At 45.7% G+C, this 22,851-nt stretch overlaps 1 protein-coding gene across 1 annotated transcript in view; it reads right to left on the reverse strand.

Moving 5' to 3' along the window:
• Nucleotides 1-22,851, reverse strand: part of GALNT17 (polypeptide N-acetylgalactosaminyltransferase 17) — a 538,869-nt gene that overhangs the window by 43,504 nt on the left and 472,514 nt on the right. Inside the window, exons 7-8 of the mRNA XM_003416636.4 lie at nt 5,188-5,373; nt 1,115-1,252 (exon numbers count right to left, since the gene is read on the reverse strand). Of these exons, the coding sequence (XP_003416684.4) occupies nt 1,115-1,252; nt 5,188-5,373 (324 nt within the window). The remainder of the gene's footprint in view (nt 1-1,114; nt 1,253-5,187; nt 5,374-22,851) is intronic.

The raw sequence follows: 22,851 nt of genomic DNA on the forward strand, positions 1-22,851 counted from the left end.
GGGTTCAAACTACCACCCTTTTGGCTAGTAGTCAAACACTTAAATCATTTGCACCACACAGGGAGCATGTGCGTGTGTGTATACATACACACACATACTACATACACACATACATAAACATACATGCACATGTATGTACATACACACAGTGTAAAATGCCACATGTCAAATGTCCACGTTCTCTCTGGAGTCAGAATGCCTATGTTTAGTCCTGGCTCCATGACTGATAAGCTGGGTGACCATAGGCAATTCATTAAATGTCTCTAAGTCTTAGCCTTCTTGTCAATATAATGGGGATAAGAACACACCCACACCTTCTAAGGTGAAGGTGAAATGTATTAGTCGTGATGAGCACTTAGAATAGTGCCCGGTGCATAAAAAGCACTCAACAAATGTTTGTGGCTACTATTACTTGCGAAATTTTCTAAAATGACTATTTATAGTATTTGCACACTTTGTTTTAATGTTTCAAGAGGGGACTTTATCTCATTAAGGTCATCTGCAAAGAGCAGCCCTGTGCTTCTTCAGCGGAAAGCAGCTCCGAGCCCTGGCACCGAGCAATGACTACTGGTGGTGCTTGGGGTGAAGCCTCTCCTGGACTATACCAAAAAAAACAAACCCACTACCGCCGAGGCGATTCGCACTCATAGATGGCGTACTGGTTACGAGCTCGGCTGCTAACCAAAAGACTGGCAGTTCGAATCCACCAGCCACTCCTTGGAAACCCCAGGGGGCAGTTCTACCCTGTCCTATAGGGTCGCTGTGACCATGAATGACTCCTGAACTACAGAGCCAACTTCATGCTCAATGTCTCTGCTTACGTGTCCCTGAGCACCTGAAAATCAAAATGTTCCCAATAGAACTCACGGCCTAGTCTCTTCCCCAGGCAGAGCAGGCCGCCACGGCCATGTGTTCAGGCCTGCACTGTAAAGCGTGTTACACGTCTCCCCACCGGCCTAAGAGCCTTGCTGTCAGGGCTGCCCCTGCACAAATCTCTCACCGATGGATAAACAAGCAAATGAATGAATGACTTCGCTGCCTAGCTCCCCCAGCAAGGCAATCCACACCACAGTGAACAGCAAACCAAGCCGAGAGCACAGACGATCTGAATTACCTCCCCGTACGCAATGGTATTGTTGTATCTTCTCATTTCTGGGTAGACATGGTCCAGGTACCACTGAAAATTCTTACACTTTAAGCTTTTCCTTAGCGCTTTTCTTTCGGAGACATCACCGATGTCAATTCCTGGATTCTGGAAGGAGAGAGAAGCAAAGGGGTGTGAGTGGCTATGGAGCTCCAGCCAGAGAGGGCAGGTGGAGTCACCTTCAGGGAACCCTCGCAGAGAGATGCTAAGCTTACTCAAGAGGTCGTCTTACGGAAATCTGCTTGAATCATCTCCACCACCGGCCTGTCGGTGTGCCGTACTGTGGTGGTTTGTGTGTTGTTGTGATGCTGAAAGCTACACCGCTGGCGTTTCACATACCAGCAGGGCCACCCACAGTGGACACGGCGCTGGAAGGGACATCCCGATCACTGCGTCCTGTGTCCTCTACTGCTCGGATGTCTGGGTCTGGGTATTTTCAGTCTCTCATCTCTGTCTGGTTTGGCTCCATGGCACATAATTTCAGAAACACGAATGTAAAAAACTTGCACCACTGAGAGTCAAGAATCTGGATTTCTTTCCGATCTAGCTCACCCACTGTAAGGCCTGGGGCAATCTGTTAACCTCTCTGGGTATTAGTTGGGAGCTGCAAGTAGATAGCTTTATTTTAGTCCCACCACCTGTCTGTCAGTGTGTCATACAGCGTGCCTTGTGTGTTGCTGTGATGCCAGGAGCTAGGCCATCAGTATTTCAGATGCCAGCAAGGGTCACCCATGATGGACAGGTTTCACTGGTGCTTCCAGACTGAGACAGACTAGGAAGAAAGGCCTGGCAATCTACTTTTGAGAATCAGCCAATGAAAGTCCTATGGATCACAGCAGAATATTGTCCCACGTAGTGCTGGAAGATGAGCCCCTAGGTGGAGGGCACTCAAAATGCACAGTGGCCGCAACGATGGATGTGAGCATCGTGAAGACGATGCAGGACCGGGCAGTGTTTCATCCTGTTGTACACTGGTCACCATGAGTCCCAGTGACTCCACGGCAACAAACAGCAACTTGAATCATCTAGAACCAAGTCAGAGAATCCTGCTTCCTGACTGCAGTTATGGGCACACACCCCTAAGTCCCCAGATGACAGTGGCTGCCCTTGTCATCGCTGCCTCAAAGAGTCGCAGGACACACTGCTGTAGTGTGTGGCACGTCCCACACTTCCTTGGTGACTCCCTGAGCCAATAATTAGGGGGGTTATTTGATTAAAACAAGAAAATAAGTGCCTATCCCCACCTCCCATCTTTCTCTCCTAGACCTGTGTGATTTCCCCCTTGTCGGCTCTTTGTGAAGTTCATTACATGTAGAAGTGAAAATCATTTTCCACTGCAAAGCTTGTAATGATGTCCTAATGAATAATTCACTCTGCTTTTATAGAAATGAACCTGTAATGGACTGCTGTGTGCTGACAGGAGAAAATAAAGTCTGAAATATGACTTCGCAGCCTTGGCCGCAAGGTGGCCGCGATTAGTGCAGACGGGATGTTCTCTCTGGGACCAGGCGGCCTTTTGGAGAAGAGTTCACATCATTTCATCAAGGTTTGGGCCGTCACAGCATGCTTTTGAAGGAAAACCCCTTTAAATCCCAAACATTAAAATTCAAAGGCAAGCCTAAGAAACAATTTTAACTCTTTGTTTTTACTATACTTCGCATGATTGATGAAAATGGTCGTTTTTTAAAAGCGCAGTCGGGGACCACTGGTAGCAGGTACTTGAAGGCTGTCTGCAGTGATGGAGAAAGCACTGGCTAGAGTCAGGTGACCTGAGTTCTTATGGACTGAAGTCTCAGCCTGTTCTACTGACTTCACGGGGCAGTGAGGGTGCTGAGTTCCATCCCTGTCCTGCCATGGACTAGCTGTAAGGTCATAAGCAGGTCACTTAGCCTCCCGAGCTCTGGTGTCCTCATCTGTAAAATGGACATCCTAATAGGTTCTCCCAAGTTAGCATTTACTGAGCACTTAATATGAGCTAAGCTCTGTTCCGGGCCTCCTTCCCACCTTCACAACAGCCCTATGCAGTAGATATTACTACAGTCCCTATCTTATAGGTGAGGAAACTGAGGGAGATAGTTTGTATGCCATGAGGTTGTTACGGGGAGTAAATGAGAGAATGGAAACCTGGGACATAGTAAGCCCTCAACAAATGTTGCTGATATTTGTTATAATTATTAACAATGCTGTTTTGTTGGGTGCCATGGAGTCGATTCTGACTCATAGGGACCCCAGGTAACAGAACTGAACTGCCCATATGGTGTTCTTAGCTGTACTCTTTATGGCAGCAGATAGCCAGGTCTTTCTCCCATGGAGCCACTGGGTGAGTCTGAACCACCAACCTTTCAGTTAGCAGCCAGTGCTTAACCAAGTGCTCAACCTAGCGCTTAACCTTGCACTTGGCACTAGGGCTCCTTAATAATAATTATGTTGCTGTTGTTAGGTGCTACTGAATCAGCTCTGACTCACAGCGACCTCATGTGTAACAGAATGAAACGCTGCCTGGTCCTGTACTGTTTTCACAATAGTAGGTATGTTTGAGCCCATTGCTGCAGCCACTGGGTCAACCCATCTTGTTGTAAAAGCACTTATTGTTTAACAACTATAAAGGGTTATGTGACCAGAAATGATTTTCAGTTACGTATTTAAAAAGGTATTTCAAAAATTCTAACAATGATATAAAGTCTTGACTTTTATCCTCATTATCTATAAAGCTTATGTACCTTCAGCTGCAATTCTGCTGTTCTGGGCTCCAGCCTCCTGAAACAAAGGGGCTGCCAACTCTCAGTGGGACCCAATTCCAGTGCATTCAGTTGGCATGCCTCAGGGACACCTATGGATGCTGTGGCTGAGGAGAAAAACCCAGCTGTGGTGGAGGGGGCAGGTCACCCCACTGTGACTAAAGACGCTCACCAGTGTTACTAAGCAGGTATCCCAGGCCAGGCACTGCTCTGAGCAGGTCATGTGTATTAAACTCATTTTGTCCTCACAATCACTCTATGAAGGAGGAGCAGTCATTATTCCCACTTTATAGCTGAGGAAACTAAGGTACAGAAAAGAGAAGTGGATTTGTTCAAGATCTCATAGCTACTAAGTGGCTGGGCTGGAACTCAGACCAAGCTAGTGCACAACCACTGTGCGATCCTCCAGTGGGGCTGGAGTAACATGGGACTTTCCCTGGCCATACTCCAAGCCAAGCAGGAGGAAGAGCTGAAGAGCCATGTAGGCAGGGGTTCAATAGCCAGTAGGCATGTCCCAGGGCAGCTGGAGCTCCATAGTAGGGTGCAGTGGGAGCATGTGATGGGTTCTGGTGATAAAACTTTGGGGAAGAACCTTCTGGGCACAGTGTACGTCCAGGAGCAGGTGCAGCTGATCCATGTAGTAAGACCAGGATGAACACAAGAGCTTTCCCATAATGGCAAGTGCATTTAGAGGTTCCCATTGTACCCAGCCCCACATAAAGTGGGGTTCTAGAACTCGGAGGTCTGTGAACACCCTCAAAATACATTTGTGATTTTGCAAGTGTGATGGCTCATTTTATGTGCCAACTCGGCTAAGCTATGCTTCCCAGTGGCTTGGCCAAATACTAGAGAGTGACTTTCCATAATGTAATGCGATGTAATTGCCTTCTAGAATGCAATCTAATGCCATCAGTCAACCAGTTGGAAGGGAAGTTTCCTTAGGGTGTGGGCTGCCTGTAGACTATAAACAGGTTTTCTGGCAGAACTCTCGTTCTCCACTCTCCCTGCTGCCTGACCTATGGATCTTGGGATGCAAGCCTACAATAGTAGGTATGTTTGAGCCCATTGTTTCTAGCCTGCCACCTGACCTACGGATTTTGAACTTGCCAGCCCCCACAACCCCATGATCGTGTGAGCCAGTCCCTTGGAGTAAATGTCTCTCTCTGTAGGTGTGGCCATTTGTCAACCACTGGCTGTTTCCCTAGAGATGCGTAAGACAGTGAGTATGAGCGCCTTTCTGAGGAGTGGCCCTCCAAGCAGCAAGGCTCGCTCTTCCAGGGTGCAGGGAAGGGAAGCTGGCCGTACCTCCAGTGGCAGGTTCCACGCTATGTACACGTGGGACTTGTAGTCATCCATCCAGACCTCAGCCACCCGGAGAGCATTCCTCTTGGTGTAGAAGCCGATGTTACTGTTGTACGGCTTCTTCTTCCTCTCAATGTGGGCCACCCGTGAGCACGGCAGGACCTCCATGCTGCCCCCGCAGAGCCACACCTGGGGGTACAAGGACTTGGTCAGCCTGATGGAGAAACGCCCAGAGGCCACCGCTCCTCCCCGGGGCCCAAAAGGCAATAGTTCGGCAGACTTAGCATGAGTAAGAAAAGACATTTTGCTATACAAAGCCACTGAGACTGGTTTGTTACTGCAGCAGAGTCTAGCCTGGCCTGACTAAAACCACCAGTTGCCGTTCAGTCAATTCCGACTCATGGCAACCCCATGTGAGTCAGAGTAGAACTGTGCTCCAAAGGGTTTTCAAGGCTGTGTGACCTTTTGGAAGCAGAGTGCCAGGCCTTCCTTCCAAGGTGCCTCTGGGTGAACTTGAACCACCAACCTTGTGGTTAGTGGCCCAGCAGCCTACAGTGAAGTACCGGGGGGGCGGGGGTGCCAGCCTGAGGATCTGGCACTGGCTATTCACTTCCTGCTCTGGGAGTGTATCCCCAGTGTCCCCGCCTGCCGGCACAGGGGGACCCCTCAGTTGCCTCCAATGACTCCATTCTGGATTTCGTATCATAAACCCCTGCCCATCCCCTTAAATAGCACCAACACATCTTGCATGAGATGAAAAATTACACCACTGGAACACGGAGCCAGCAAACTGTTTTGGCAATATCAGAGAGAACAGGCAGTTAAAGCTTAAAAAAACAACAAATAACACACAGCGGATGTGGGAGGCAAAGTCAGCCCAGGCCCTGGGTCCCAAGGCATCGCCAGCCCTGGAGCCGGGTCCTCCTCTCACTCCTCAGTGCACCGAGAGCTGGCTTTTACCTCCACTGTTGTTGGTGTTAGCGTCATTACTAACTACCCTGCAGTTGGACCCCTGCTCAGGGCAACCCTGTGCAGAACAGGACAAAATGCTGTCCGGTCCTGCACCACCCCAATGGTCAGCTGCAGATCAGACCATTGTGATCCACAGGGTTTTCACCGGCTGATTTTCAGAAGTAGATTGCCAGGCCTTTCTTCCTAGTTCATCTTAGTATGGAGGCTTTGATGAAACCTGTTCAGCATCACAGCAACACGCAAGCTGTCATGGATTGAATTATCTCCCCAAAAACGTGTGTATCAATTTGGCTGGGCCATGATTCCCGGTATTATGTGATTTTCCTACAGGTTGTAAATCCTGCCTCTATGATGCTAATGAGGGAGGATGGGGTGCAGTTGTTAGTGAGGCAGGACTCGATCTACAAGACTGGATTGTGTCTTGAGGCAATCTCTTGAGATATAAAAGAAAGAAGCAAGCAGAGAGACAGGGGGACCTCATACCACCAAGAAAGCAGTGCCAGGAGCAGGGTGCGTCCTCTGGACTTGGGGACCCTGCTCAGATAAGCTCCTAGTCTGGGGGAAGATGGATGAGAAGGTCGACAGAGAGAGAAAATCTTCCCCTGGGGCTGACGCCTTGAATTTGGGCTTTTTGCCTACTTTACTGTGACGAAATAAACTTTGTTAAAGCCATCCACTTGTGGTTTTTCTGTCACAGCAGCACTTGATGACTACGACCCAAGCCTCCAGGGACAGACAGGTGGTGGCTGCCCATGAGGCGCGTTGGCTGGGAATCAAACCCAGGTCTCCTGCACAGAAGGCAGGAATCGTACCCCTGCACCACCACTGCCCTCTACAACACTCCCCTGAGTTCAGGTGGATTTACCTGAAGCTTAAGCTTCAGGACCCCTTATTCTCAAGGGCCCTTCCAAGGCCTCACCTTATATTTTATAATTTTATATTTCTAAAGAAAAAAAAAAACCCAAACCAAATCCGCTGCCTTCAAGTTGATTCTGACTCATACTGACCCTATAGGACAGAGTAGAACTGCCCCATAGGGTTTCCAAGGAGTGGCTGGCAGATTTGAACCGCTAACCTTTTGGTTAGCATCCGAGCTCTTAACCACTGTGGCACCAGGGCTCCATGTTTCTACAGAGGGTCCCCCAAACTGTAGAAGAATCAGACCCCACCAAACCTGGATACCCTGCCCCAGGGATTTCTCACTCAGAAGCCTTCCTTTCTACAGACAAGACATCCTTCCAGATGGAAGTCACTTTGGAAATCACTTAAACACATCTGTATTGTTAAAAACAACATTTGTAGAACTTTCTACACAGAAATTCATGAAATAACCCCATTCAGTAATCCAAATGCTAGCACATTTCTGCCCTTTGTCTGGTGGTAAAATTGATTCAACAACACAGATTAAGTACTGATGCATGTTATGACATGGACGAGCTGACATGATGCAAGCAGAAGACGCCAGACACAAAGGGTCACATGTTACATGATTCTGTTCATAGGAAGGAGTCCTGGGGAGGTCCAAATGGTTAACACACTTGGCTGCTGACCGAAAGGTTGGAGGTTTGAGTCCACCCAGAGGCACCTCGGAAGAAAGGCCTGGTGATCTACTTGGGAAGAATGAGCCATTGAAAACTCTATGACACACACGGGGTTGTCATGAGTCAGAATCAAGCGGACAGTAACTTAAAAAAAAAAGTATGGAAAGTCTTTAATAGACAAATCTACAGAGACAGAAATAGATTTAGAGGTTGTTCAGGGCTAAGGGGTGGACGGGAGCACAGAGGGGTGAAAGCTAAAGCATACAGGGTGCTTTTCCGGGGTGACAGAAAATACTAAAGCTGGCTGCGGTGACGGTTGTGCGTAGCTGTGAACATACTAAAACCCACTGAACTGTATACTTTAAAAGAGTGAATCGTATAGTACGGGGATTGTATCTCAATAAAGCTGTTAAAAGCAAACACACAAAGAAGCCCAGGGGGCACAACAGTTAAGTGCTCAGCTGCTAACCAGAAGGTTGGCAGTTTGAACCCACCAGCCGCTCCGTGGGAGAAAGACCTGGTGGCCTGCTCTAAAGATTAGGCTCAGGAAACCTTATGGGTCAGTTCAGCTCTGTCACCTGGGGCCGCTGTGAGTCCAAAATTGATCCAATGGCACCTAACAACAAAAACAAACCTTTTTTTTTTTTTTTTAAAGCGTCTGAGAAAATACACACGGATTTCCGGCTAGCATTTTAAGTCATTGCTCCTATCCTAACAATCCTTTTGGGAAGACCTGGTCACCCGCTTCCTGAAAGAGCAGACTCCATCCCGCTGAAAGGCAGGGCTCCCAGAGGTGGCCCTCACTCTCACTGCTACCCCTGCCACCCAGGAGACAGGAAGCTGGCTTTTCTCTGTTTAAATGCACTTTCTCTTTCACTAAACTGGACTGACGCATAATGGCTTTCCTTCTAAAGTCCTTTCCCAAAAATTCAGTTTCAATCTTCTGCTTTACTTATTGTTTCTCAGAAGAAGGATTTACAAATACGGACCTCAAGACACATCTCAATTTAAGCACCACAGTGGTGAGGAACCCTAAATACCCGGACTACCCTGCCAGTCGATACAAATCATTTCTCTCCATGCGAGCCGAGGAATTAAAATGAAGAAACACGTATCGGAAGCCGCTTGAGTGATGGAGCCTGGAAGGGGTGGTGGAGGGCTTTCTTCCTTTTCTTCTGATCTTTGTGGCTGTTGTTTATGCATTTAAAGGAATATATACTGGGGGGAAAAGAATAATATTGGGTCTATATTCACCACTTTAAAATTTATCCCAGCCGTTCCCCCCAGCTTGATAGGGTGTTACTGTCAAGCGGTTTAGGGTTTCTATGTTAGCGGTGGTTCAGTGGTATTCTCGCCTTCCATGTGGGAGACCTGGGCTTGGTTCCCACCCAGTGCACCTCAAGTGCAGCCACCACCCGTCTGTCAGTGGAGGCTTGCCCGTTGCTATGGTGCTGAACAGGTTTCAGTGGAGTTTCCTAAGACAGACTAGGAAGAAAGGCTTGGTGATCTACTTCCAAAAAAACCCGCCAATGAAAATCCTACAGATCACAATGACCCGATCCTGTTGTGCGTGGGGTCGCCATGACTCAGGGGCCAACTGGAGGGCAGCTAACAGCAACAGAAATAGCTGAACGCAGCCTCAGAGCTGGCTTCAAACGTATCTAGGTCTGCTTCTCCCTGCCCTCTCCTCCTTCCTTCCCTTCTTCTCTTGCTCCTTTGCCTTCTTCTTCCCTGTACTCCATCTTTACGTCAACCACTCCCATTTCTCTACCACCGAGGACTCCCCACGTCCAGCTTCTCTTGCTCCTGTTTCTGTCCTTCTCACTCCATCCCACTCACACGCTCCTTCCCCAGGACATTCCCTCCTTTTCAGGCAGCAGCTCCAGCTCAGTTGGGGTTAGGCATTTTACTGCTCTCTGTATACACTTACCTGCTCTTTGCATAGAGTCGCTGTAAGTCGGAATCGACTCGACGGCAGTGGGTTTTTGGTATGGGTTTTGTATTCCCAGTGCCCAGCCTGATGCCTTTAACTTCAAACAAACACCTTCCTTCCTCATCCATATACATTTAGGTCAAGTTTACTAAGCTTCCTAAGATCAGGAGTCCCTGGGTGATGAGAATGGTTAACACGCTCAGCTGTTAACTGAAAGGTTGGAGGCTGAGTCTGCCCAGAGGAGCCTCAGAAGACAGGTCTGGGGATCTACCTCCAAAACATCAGCCACTGAAAACCCTATGGAGCACAGTTCTACTCTGACATGCGTGGGGTCTCCATGAGTCGGAGCTGGCTCAATGGCAACTGTTTGTTTAAACTAAGACCAGACCTCCGAGGTAAATGTTCCCAAAGACATAAAGATAATCGAGGCATGGATCCCACTTGCCACAGCTCATAGTCTCTGCTTCTTCATCTTTCCTCGGTGCTTAGACGTAGGATTTCAGGGGAACGCTGAAGACAGCTTTAGCGCCTTGGGGGAAGCAACGCGGGGCCGCGGACCTGAGAAAGGGCAGTGCGAACACTGCATCTGCCTCAGTGGTCCTGCTGTCGTTCAGTCTGCATTTTGTGTAAGATAAAGAGGAGATGGCAGGGTGTAATTACAGCAAACCATGCTCGACCACACGAGGCAGTGGTGGTTCGGTGGTAGAATTCTGGCCTTCCATGCAGGAGTCCCAGGTTCGATTCCCGGCCAGTGCACCTCATGTCATGTCCACCCAGCTGTCAGTGGAGCCTTGTGAGCTGCTACGATGCCGAACAGGTTTCAGCAGAGCTTTCAGACTAAGATGGACTAGGGAGAAAATCAGCCAATGAAAACCCTATGGGTCACAATGGTCTGATCCGCTACCCATCATGGGATGGTGTGGGACTGGGTGGTCTTTGTTCCTTTATTCACGGGGTTGTCATGAGTGGGGGGCTGACTCGACAGCAGCTAACGACGACGATGCTTAGTCACAGGAAGAAAGTGAATCATGTTTAATTCTTTTTCAACACCAAGGGCCAGAGCTTTGAGGTGGGTACAGTGATCTGGAAGGGGCCTGGTGTGTCCAGATGCTTCAAAGACAGTGATATCACCATGTCCTAAAAGGTTCTCAAAGAGTCTTAGTTACCTAGTGCTGCTGTAACACAAATACCACAGTGGGTGGCCTTAAAGAACAGAAATTTATTTTCTCACAGGCCAGGGGCTAGAGGCCAGTGTTGGAGGCATGGCTGTAGGGGAGGTCCTTCCTTGTCTATTTCAGATTCTAGCAGCTGCAGCCATCCTTGCAGATGCGTCTGTCTCCGCATCTGTCCACTTCTCCCTCTGTGTGTCTGTGCTCACTCTGCTTCTTCTATAACTCAGAAGCGACTGGATTTAGAACTCACGCTACTTAGGTACGACCTAAAGAACACAACAAAGAAAACCCTATTTCTGAACAGGATCAGATTTACAGGTATCCAAACTGTAAGCCCAAACCCCTTGCCACCGACTCAATTCCAACTCATAGTAACCCATAGGACAGAGTAGAAATGCCTCACATGGTCTCCCAGGTTGGAATCTTTACAGGGGCAGATCACCAGGTCTTTCTCCCACGGAGCAGGTGATGGGTTCAAACCACCAACTTTTCAGTTAGCGGTTGAACACTTAACCATTGAGCCACCAGGGTTCCTTATTTTCAAGTATGCCGAAAAACCAAACCCACTGCCGTCCAGTTGATTCTGACTCATAGCGACATTATGAGTAGACAGAGTCACAGGACAGAGCAGACCTACCCCATAGGGTTTCCAAGGAATGACTGGTGGATTCGAACTGCCAACCTTTTGGTTAGCAGCCAAACTCTTAACCACTGTGCCACCAGGGAATTTCAACATATATTTTGGAGGGGCACAATTCAGTCCATAACGGCTGTGGTCACTTCCTCTAACTGAATCCCACAGGGTCAAGGCTAAACACAAGGCGTTGTCAATCACTGCTCCCAGAACCTCCACAAGGGGACAGTGGGGTATGAGCTGCCTGTAATTATGGGCTGGAATGAGGGGAGGCCAGAGTTAGGGACTGAATCACCGAACACTGTCCATGGCAGAGGGGACCCACAAAGGAGTGTCGTCCAGGTGGAGCAGCGTTCCTTGCCCTCCCCTGCCCTCCTAAGCCCTAGATGAGGAGAGAGGCCTACTCAGTTCCTCTGTGGACTGGGACACCACAGGAGCCACAGCCCATCAACTCAGGCATACTCCAGGTCTCAGGCTCGGCTGGGAAAAAGGGAAAGAGGAAAAGAATAATCCATGAACTTTAAACTGCAGGTGATTCCACCTCCCAATCCGCTCCTAAGAGGTAAGCGGAGTTCCTTGCAGGCAGCCGTTAGGTCCAGGGGGTAGGTCTGTGAGCTGACACTGCTCACACGCTGGGAGTAGCCTCACTGCTGCCTTTCTGAGCTGGGTTATTCACCACTCACTTCACCGTTGGCAGGTCCCTGGAATCCTTCTAATAGTGCAATTTCCCCTCACTACCTCCCCCCTTTTTTTGCATAAACTTTTTTTTTTAATTAATTTTTATTAAGCTTCAAGTGAACATTTACCATTCCAATCAGTCTGTCACATGTAAGTTTACATACATCTTACTCCCTTCTCCCACTTGCTCTCCCCCTATTGAGTCAGCCCTTTCAGTCTCTCATTTCGTGCCAATTTTGCCGTCTTCCCTCTCTCTCTATCTTCCCATTCCCCCTCCAGTCAAGAGTTGCCAACACACTCTCCAGTGTCCACCTGATTTAATTAGCTCACTCTTCATCAGCATCTCTCCCCCCCACTGACCAGTCCTTTTCATGCCTGATGATTTGTCTTCGGGGATGGTTCCTGTCCTGTGCCAACAGAAGGTCTGGGGAGCACTGCCTCCGGGATTCCTCTAGTCGCAGTCATACCATTAAGTATGGTCTTTTTATGAGAATTTGGGGTCTGTATCCCATTGGTCTCCTGCTCCCTCAGGAGTTGTCTGTTGTGCTCCCTGTCAGGGCAGTCATCGATTGTGGCTGGGCACCAACTAGTTCTTCTGGTCTCAGGATAATGTAGGTCTCTGGTTCATGTGGCCCTTTCTGTCTCTTGGGTTCTTAGTTGTCGTGTGACCTTGGTGTTCTTCCTTTGCCTTAGCTCCAGGTGGGTTGAGACGAATTGATGTATCTTAGATGGCCGCTTGTTGGCATTTAGGACCCCAGACGCCACATTTCAAAGTGGGATGCAGAATGTTTTCATAATAGAATTGTTTTGCCCATTGACTTAGAAGTCCCCTCAAACCATGTTCCCCAGACCCCAGCCCCTGCTCCGCTGACCTTTGAAGCTTTCATTTTATCCCGGAAACCTCTTTGCTTTTAGTCCAGTCCAATTAGACTGACCTTCCTTGTATTGAGTGTTGTCTTTCCCTTCACCCAAAGCAGTTCTTATCTACTAATTGATCAATAAAAAACCCTCTCCCTCCCTCCCTCCCTCCCTCCCCCCTCTGTAACCACAAAAGTATGTGTTCTTCTCCGTTTTTTCTATTTCTCAAGATCTTATAATAGTGGTCTTATACAATATTTGTCCTTTTGCCTCTGACTAATTTCGCTCAGCATAATGCCTTCCAGATTCCTCCATGTTATGAAATGTTTCAGAGATTCGTCACTGTTCTTTATCGATGCGTAGTACTCCATTGTGTGAATATACCACAATTTATTTACCCATTCATCCGTTGACGGACACCTTGGTTGCTTCCAGCTTTTTGCTATTGTAAACAGAGCTGCAATAAACATGGGTGTGCATATATCTGTTTGTGTGAAGGCTCTTGTATCTCTAGGGTATATTCCGAGGAGTGGAATTTCTGGGTTGTATGGTAGTTCTATTTCTAACTGTTGAAGATAACGCCAGATGGATTTCCAAAGTGGTTGTACCATTTTACAATCCCACCAGCAGTGTATGAGAGTTCCAATCTCTCCGCAGCCTCTCCAACATTTATTATTTTGTGTTTTTTGGATTAATGCCAGTCTAGTTGGTGTGAGATGGAACCTCATCGTAGTTTTAATTTGCATTTCTCTAATGGCTAATGATCGGGAGCACTTTCTCATGTGTCTGTTGGCTGCCTGAATATCTTCTTTAGTGAAATGTGTGTTCATATCCTTTGCCCACTTCTTGATTGGGTTGTTTGTCTTTTTGTGGTTGAGTTTTGACAGAATCATGTAGATTTTAGAGATCAGGCGCTGGTCTGAAATGTCATAGCTGAATATTCTTTCCCAGTCTGTAGGTGGTCTTTTTACTCTTTTGGTGAAGTCTTTAGATGACCATAGGTGTTTGATTTTTAGGAGCTCCCAGTTATCTGGTTTCTCTTCATCATTTTTGGTAATGTTTTATATTCTGTTTATGCCCTGTATTAGGGCTCCTAGGGTTGTCCCCATTTTTTCTTCCATGATCTTTATCGTTTTAGTCTTTATGTTTAGGTCTTTGATCCACTTGGAGTTAGTTTTTGTGCATGGTGTGAGGTATGGGTCCTGTTTCATTCTTTTGCAAATGGATATCCAGTTATGCCAGCACCATTTGTTAAAAAGACTATCATTTCCGCAATTGACTGACACTGGTCCTTTGTCAAATATCAGCTGCTCATACATGGATGGATTTATATCTGGGTTCTCAATTCTGTTCCATTGGTCTGTGTGCCTGTTGTTGTACCAGTACCAGGCTGTTTTGACTACTGTAGCTGTATAATAGGTTCTGAAATCAGGTAGAGTGAGGCCTCCCACTTTCTTCTTCTTTTTCAGTAATGCTTTGCTTATCCGGGGGTTCTTTCCCTTCCATATGAAATTAGTGATTTGTTTCTCTATCCCCTTAAAATATGACATTGGAATTTGGATTGGAAGTGCGTTATATGTATAGATGGCTTTTGGTAGAATAGACATTTTTACTATGTTAAGTCTTCCTATCCTTGAGCAGGGTATGTTTTTCCACTTAAGTATGTCCTTTTGAATTTCTTGTAGTAGAGTTTTATAGTTTTCTTTGTATAGGTCTTTTACATCCTTGGTAAGATTTATTCCTAAGTATTTTATCTTCTTGGGGGCTACTGTGAATGGTATTGATTTGGTTATTTCCTCTTCGGTGTTCTTTTTGTTGATGTAGAGGAATCCAAGTGATTTTTGTATGTTTATTTTATAACCTGAGACTCTGCCAAACTCTTCGATTAGTTTCAGTAGTTTTCTGGAGGATTCCTTAGGGTTTTCCATGTATACGATCATGTCATCTGCAAATAGTGATAGCTTTAGTTCCTCCTTGCCAATCTGGATACCCTTTATTTCTTTGTCTAGCCTAATTGCCCTGGCTAGGACTTCAAGTACGATGTTGAATAAGAGTGGTGATAAAGGGCATCTTTGTCTGGTTCCCGTTCTCAAGGGAAATGCTTTCAGATTCTCTCCATTTAGAGTGATATTGGCTGTTGGCTTTGCGCTTTGCATAGATGCCCTTTATTATGTTGAGGAATTTTCCTTCAATTCCTATTTTGGTAAGAGTTTTTATCATAAATGGGTGTTGAACTTTGTCAAATGCCTTTTCTGCATCTATTGATAAGATCATGTGGTTTTTATCTTTTGTTTTATTTATGTGATGGATTACATTAATGGTTTTTCTGATATTAAACCAGCCTTGCATACGTGGTATAAATCCCACTTGATCAGGGTGAATTATTTTTTTGATGTGTTTTTGGATTCTATTGGCTAGAATTTTGTTGAGGATTTTTGCATCTATGTTCATGAGGGATATAGGTCTATAATTTTCTTTTTTTGTAATGTCTTTACCTGGTTTTGGTATCAGGGAGATGGTGGCTTCATAGAATGAGTTGGGTAGTATTCCATCTTTTTCTATGCTTTGAAATACCTTCAGTAGTAGTGGTGTTAAGTCTTCTCTGAAGGTTTGGTAGAACTCTGCAGTGAAGCCGTCTGGGCCAGGACTTTTTTTTGTTGAAAGTTTTTTGATTACCGTTTCAATCTCTTTTTTTGTTATGGGTCTATTTAGTTGTTCTACTTCTGAATGTGTTAGTTTAGGTAGGTAGTATTTTTCCAAGAATTTATCCATTTCTTCTAGGTTTTCAAATTTGTTAGAGTACAATTTTTCATAACAATCTGAAATGATTCTTTTAATTTCATTTGGCTCTGTTGTGATGTGGTCCTTCTCGTTTCTTATTCGGGTTATTTGTTTCCTTTCCTGTCTTTCTTTAGTCAGTCTAGCCAATGGTTTATCAATTTTGTTAATTTTTTCAAAGAACCAGCTTTTGGCTTTGTTAATTCTTTCAATTGTTTTTCTGTTCTCTAATTCATTTAGTTCAGCTCTAATTTTTATTATTTGTTTTCTTCTGGTGCTTGATGGGTTCTTTTGTTGCTCACTTTCTATTTGTTCAAGTTGTCAGGACAGTTCTCTGATTTTGGCTCTTTCTTCTTTTTGTATGTGTGCATTTATCGATATAAATTGACCTCTGAGCACTGCTTTTGCTGTGTCCCAGAGGTTTTGATAGGAAGTATTTTCATTCTCGTTGCTTTCTAAGAATTTCCTTATTCCCTCCTTGATGTCTTCTATAACCCAGTCTTTTTTCAGGAGGGTATTGTTCAGTTTCCAAGTATTTGATTTCTTTTCCCTAGTTTTTCTGTTATTGATTTCTCGCTTCATTGCCTTGTGGTCTGAGAAGATGCTTTGTAATATTTCGATGTTTTGGATTCTGCAAAGATTTGTTTTATGACCTAATATGTGGTCTATTCTAGAGAATGTTCCATGTGCACTAGAAAAAAAAGTATATTTTGCAGCAGTTGGGTGGAGGGTTTTGTATAAGTCAATGAGGTCAAGTTGGTTGATTGTTGTAAGTAGGTCTTCCGTGTCTCTATTGAGCTTCTTACTGGATGTCCTGTCCTTCTCCGAAAGTGGTGTGTTGAAGTCTCCTACTATAAATGTGGAGGTGTCTATCTCACTTTTCAATTCTGTTAAAATCTGATTTATGTATCTTGCAGCCCTGTCATTGGGTGCATAAATATTTAATATGGTTATGTCTTCCTGATCAATTGTCCCTTTTATCATTATGTAGTGTCCTTCTTTATCCTTTGTGGTGGATTTAAGTCTAAAGTCTATTTTGTCAGATATTAATATTGCTACTCCTCTTCTTTTTTGCTTATTATCTTGATATATTTTTTTCCATCCTTTGAGTTTTAGTTTGTTTGTGTCTCGAAGTCTAAGGTGTGTCTCTTGTAGGCAGCATATAGATGGATCGTGTTTCTTTATCCAGTCCATGACTCTCTGTCTCTTTACTGGTGCATTTAGTCCATTCACATTCAGCGTAATTATAGATAAATAAGTTTTTAGCGCTGTCATTTTGATGCCTTTTCATGTGGGTTGTTGGCCATTTCATTTTTCCACATACTTTTTTGTGCTGAGACGGTTTTCTTAGTAGATTGTGAGATCCTCATTTTCATTATGTTTAACTTTGTTAGTTGAGTCGTTACGTATTTCTTGGCTTTTTTCTTGAGTTATGGAATTGATATTCCTTTTTGTGGTTACCTTGTTATTTACCCCTATTTTTCTAAGTAAAAACCTAACTTGTATCGTTCTATATCGCCTTGTATCACTCTCCATCTGGCAGCTCAATGCCTCCTATATTTAGTCCCTCTTTTTGATTATTGTGATCGTTTATCTATTGATTTCCATGATTCCCTGTTATGTGTATTATTTTGTTTATTTATTTATTTTTTAGAATTAATCTTAATTTGTTTGTTTTTGTGCTTTCCCTATTTGAGTTGCGCTGATATCAGGACGTTCTGTTTTGTGACCTTGTATTGTGCTGGTACCTGATATTATTGGTCATCAAGCCAAACAATCTCCTTTAGCATTTCTTGCAGTCTTGGTTTAGTTTTTGCAAATTCTCTAAACTTGTGTTTATCTGTAAATATCTTAATTTCTCCTTCATATTTCAGAGAGAGTTTTGCTGGATATATGATCCTTGGTTGGCAGTTTTTCTCCTTCAGTGCTCTGTATACGTCATCCCATTCCCTTCTTGCCTGCATGGTTTCTGCTGAGTAGTCTGAACTTATTCTTATTGATTCTCCCTTGAAGGAAACCTTTCTTTTCTCCCTGGCTGCTTTTAAAATTTTCTGTTTGTCTTTGGTTTTGGCGAGTTTGATGATAATATGTCTTGGTGTTTTTCTTTTTGGATCAATCTTAAATGGGGTTCGATGAGCATTTTGGATAGATATCCTTTCGTCTTTCATGATGTCAGGGAAGTTTTGTGTCAGGAGTTCTTCAACTATTTTCTCTGTGTTTTCTGTCCCCCCTCCCTGTTCTGGGACTCCAATCACTCGCAAGTTATCCTTCTTGATAAAGTCCCACATGATTCTTAGGGTTTCTTCATTTTTTTAAATTCTTTTATCTGATTTTTTTTCAGCTGTGTTGGTGTTGATTCCCTGGTCCTCCAGAAGTCCCAGTCTACATTCTAATTGCTCGAGTCTGCTCCTCTGACTTCCTATTGTGTTATCTACTTCTGTAATTTTATTGTTAATCTTTTGGATTTCTACATGCTGTCTCTCTATGGATTCTTGCAACTTATTAATTTTTCCACTATGTTCTTGAATAATCTTTTTGAGTTCTTCAACAGTTTTATCAGTGTGTTCCTTGGCTTTTTCTGCAGTTAGCCTAATTTCATTTGTGATGGCTTTAAGCATTCTGTAAATTAGTTTTTTATATTCTGTATCTGTTAATTCCAGGATTGTATCTTCATTTGGGAAAGATTTTGATTCTTTTGTTTGGGGGGTGGAGAAGCTGTCATGGTCTGTTTCTTTATGTGGTTTGATATGGACTGCTGTCTCCGAGCCATCACTGGGAAACTAGTTTTTCCAGGTAATCAGCTGGTACGTTGGCTCCTGGTTCTGAAAACGATCGCTGTCTGCCCGTATTTGTTCGTTCTCCGTCTCTAAGTCTGTGTTTGTTGTTCAGAGTTCGTAGATTGTTATGTATGTGATCGATTCACTTGTTTTTCCGAGTCTTTGTTGCACGAGGGATCCGCAGTAGCGTCCACCTAGTCCGCCATCTTGGCCCCGCCTCTGCATAAACTTTTGCAACCAGAAGCATGTCTACTAATTTTTAAAAACTGGTAGTAGTAGGGTTAGAAGCCACAGATGTCAGGAAAATGGAGGTTTTCTGAAATTGGTGATGAGCTCTGATCACGGTGGTTGTTGTTAGTTACTGTCAAGTCAGTTCCAACTCATGTCAGCTAGGTGTGGCTGTAAGGTTCCTTCTCACAGTGCAGGTGAGTCGAAGTGAGGTGGTTACCCAAGGCCTCACGGGACTGCATAGCCTCTGTGCCTTCTCCACCCTCTCTTTCCCACCGCACGGAGGCCGTGGAAGCCAGGTGTTGAAGACGGAGGCAACACGATGTGGAGGAGCCTGGATCCCTGAAGGACCCCACAGAAGGCTACCTGCTAACCATGAACATCCACAATGGACTTTTGCTGCATTAAGTTACTGAGATTTGGAGTTTTGCTCAGTCCAGTGGCTAGAGTTACTTCCCTATGCAGATGCCAGCCCCCGTTTCGACATGTAAGCGTGCAGAATTTTTAAACGTTTTGTCCAGGAAGCCTATGCTCTGAATGGATGATGTGTTCAGAAGCAAGAGGCTCCCCTACGTTCCCTTCCAGTCTGGTCATTTCATTTCTGCTTCTCTCCCAGAAAACAATCCACTTCCTGGCTTCCGTGGGAGCTGGTACTGCACCGGGCTGCGAGAAACGTCACTTATCTGCCCCATCTCATTCGGCTCTCTGCCCTGCCGGGGGCCAGCTGCAAGTTTTGGAAATGGCTGGAATGGGAGCCAGCAGCTGAGCTGATAAAAGGAAAAGGCCATTTAATTTTTCAACAGTTCTTTCTGGTGCTGCTTCGTTCTTGCTCTCCTAGCACTGCATACGGCATAGCCTCCAGGCCTGGGGTCTCTTTGAACAATTCAAAAATGTCATCTCCTTCCTGCTGGCTGGGGGTGCTGTAGACAGCTGGCAGCTGGGCTCCCACAGAGCTGGTCAGGTACGATGTGTGTTTGTGTTCTACTCAGCCACAGGCGCAGTCAAAAGGAGGGCTGACCTGGCCGACAGGCCTAGCTGCCCTCTGGTTCAGAGAAAACATTGCCACAGCCTTGCGTTATCTTGAACATACCCCCTTTTTTACCCTTTAGTAAAAATGCTGAGGTGTGTTGGGGTTTTGGTAGCTCATGGAGTGCCATTTAGTAGCATTGATCTTGAAACCTTAAAGAATCACCAGCTTGGGGTTACTGCAGAGGCCACCTCGGGCCTTCATCCTGGTGTATCTGAAGCACCATCTGTTGTGTTGATTCAAGTTCACTGTCTGACTTTCCCGACACATGCCGTGTGCACCTGTGTTTTCTTGACACCTTTAGGTCCTACGAGAAGCACTGAGAGGGTGGGAGAAAATCATGTCCTTCTTAGATTCTCCAGTCGGCTCGATGCAACGGGTTTGTTCTTTTGGTTTAATGACCGGCCGGGGTACTGCCCTAAACCACCACCCGTCTGTCAGTGTGTCATACTGTGGTGGCTTCCGTGTTGCTGTGAGACTGGAAACTATGCTACCAGTATTTCAAATACCAGCAGGCTCACCCACGGTGAAAAGGTTTCAGTGGCGCTTCCAGACTAAGACAGACGAGGAAGAAAGGCCTGGTGATCTTCTTCTGAAAACTGGCCAATGAAAACCCTACAGATCACAACAGAACAGTCTGATACAGTGCTGGGAGATGAACCCCTGGGGTTGGAAGGCACTCCAAACAGACAACGGTCACAACTATGGACTCGGGCACATCAATGACAGTGAAGATAGTGCGGGACCAGCGGTGTTTTGTTCTGTTATACATGGGGTCACCATGAGTCAGAGCTGACTCGACAGCAACTAACAACAACAGGGGGACCTGGCTCACAGAACCTAGAAGAAGGTTATGTAGCAGAAAACCTTCCTTCAAAGAATGTAATCTCCACAGACTGGACGCAGTCAGTTGTCCAAGCACCGCAGGACCTTCTGTTACGAGCTTGGAGGCCCCTTTCTGGGGAATCGTTCAAAATCCCTTCCTGGTAGCAGGTGGGAAAGCTTCTGGCCTGCGGACTGGAAGGGGCTGCTTTGGCAAAATGAGATGCTCTGTTTCATGCAAAGAGCAGGGGCAGCAGGAGTGAGGCTGAGCGCCCTGGATCATGGAAGGGGCATCAGCAGACAGCCCTGCACCCCTGGTGACATGTCAGCACCGTCCCTTGCTCCAACAGTGGGATCTGCTCCTCCCACTGGGGCCTCTCGGCTGCACTGTAAACTCCAGAAGAAATGCTTCAGAGCACAGGTCTTGCCATCACTTTATAGCTGCTGCTTCCCTCCCGTCTCTGAAACTCCGGTTAGCTCCCTACCAACAGGAGGAGCATGCTGTCATGGTTAATGTCATGTGTCAACTCGGCTGGGCTATGACTCCCAGTGCTTTGGCAGACACTGGACTGGGTGCTTTTCCATCATGTAGTATAATGTAATCACTTCCCGTGATGTGACCTGATGTGATCAGCCAATCAGCTGAAAGGGGCGTTTCCTGGGGGGTATAGCCTACCTCTAGCATATAAATGGATGTTCTGGCAAAGCTCCCTCTCTCTCGACCTTGCACTCTTCTAGTCTTACGTTCCTGGGACGTAAGCCTACAGAGCTAAGTCTCCAGCCTGCCACCTGGCCTGCGGATCTTGGGTTTGCCAGCCCCCACAACTGCGTGAGCCATTTTCCTGAAGTCAATCTCTCTATACTTGTATGTATACACGTACGTATACATCCATCTATCTCACTGGCTTTGCTCCTCTAAAGAACCAGGCTAAGACAATGCTCAGCAGGAGCAGCAGCAGCTGATCCTTATTATGTGTCTTGTGCTCTACAAAGTGCTTTACATTCACTCTTCTCCTGCTCACAGCAAGCCCACGAGCTCAGTCCTTCCATTTATCCCAAGTTATAGGTGGAGAAACTGAGGCCGAGTGAGGCAAATTTAGGGAGCGTGCTGAAGACACACACCTAATTCACACTCGGGAGAACTGACACATTTGAACTGTGATGTTGGTGTTGGTGAAGAATATTGAGTACATCATGGACTGCCAGAAGAACGAACAAACTGTCTTGGAGGAAGTACACCCAGAATGTTCCTTAGTTGTGAGGATGGCGAGACTTTGTCTTGGTTACTTTGGACACGTCATCAGAAAAGACCAACTTCTAGAAAAGAACATTATTTTTGGTAAAGTCAGTGAATATAAGAGAAACCCTCCATGAGATGCAATGACATGGTGGCTGCAACAATGGGCTCGAACATACCAAAGATTGTGAGGATGGCGCAGGACCAGGCAATGTTATGATCTGTTATGCACGGAGTTGCTGTGAATCAGAGCCAACTTGATGGAGCTAACAACAACTCTTCCCACCACACATACTTCCAGAAAGGTAAGAAGACCCTCTACCTAGGACTGAGTCTCTCAGTGGTGCTGCTAACCTCCATGTTTTGAGGCCCTGGTTATTGGGATGTAGGTTATCTAAGCCAGAGGCTCTCAAACAACAGGCCTGTGACCTGGGCTGGCTATATCCCCACCACCTGGGGACCTTTGGAGAAACACACATGTTCAGGTTGCATTCCCTGAGATTCTGATTTAGCAGGTCCTGAGAGGAGCCTGAGAGTCTGCATTTTGACAAGCTCAGGGACTCTCCTTGTCTGGAGCTAGGCTGAGATTCTTAAACATTCCTGCCACAGATACTGCTGGCAGTCTAGGGAAGCCCAGGGATCCAGTCTCAGGATGTTTCTAAATGCACCGCCTACGATAAAATGCAGAGAATTACAAAAGAAACCAATTATGCTGAAATACAGGTCTCAAAACATTTTAAACTGTGATATAGTAATACATGTGCTTCTTTATTAGCACATTAAATAATAAGATCTAGTGTTGGGTTCCACCACCCGTCTTTCAGTTTGTTACTATGATGCTGGAAGCTATGCTACTGGTATTTAAAATATCAGCATGGTCACCTACTGTGGACAGGTTTCCGCAGAGCTTCCAGACTAAGACTAGGAAAAAAGGCCTGGCAATCTTCTTCCTAAAATTAGCCAGTGAAAACTTTAGGATCACAACACAATATTGTCCGACTCACTTGCCT

The sequence above is a fragment of the Loxodonta africana genome, chromosome 12 (assembly GCF_030014295.1).
Source record: "Loxodonta africana isolate mLoxAfr1 chromosome 12, mLoxAfr1.hap2, whole genome shotgun sequence".
Classification (NCBI taxonomy): Eukaryota; Metazoa; Chordata; class Mammalia; order Proboscidea; family Elephantidae; genus Loxodonta; species Loxodonta africana.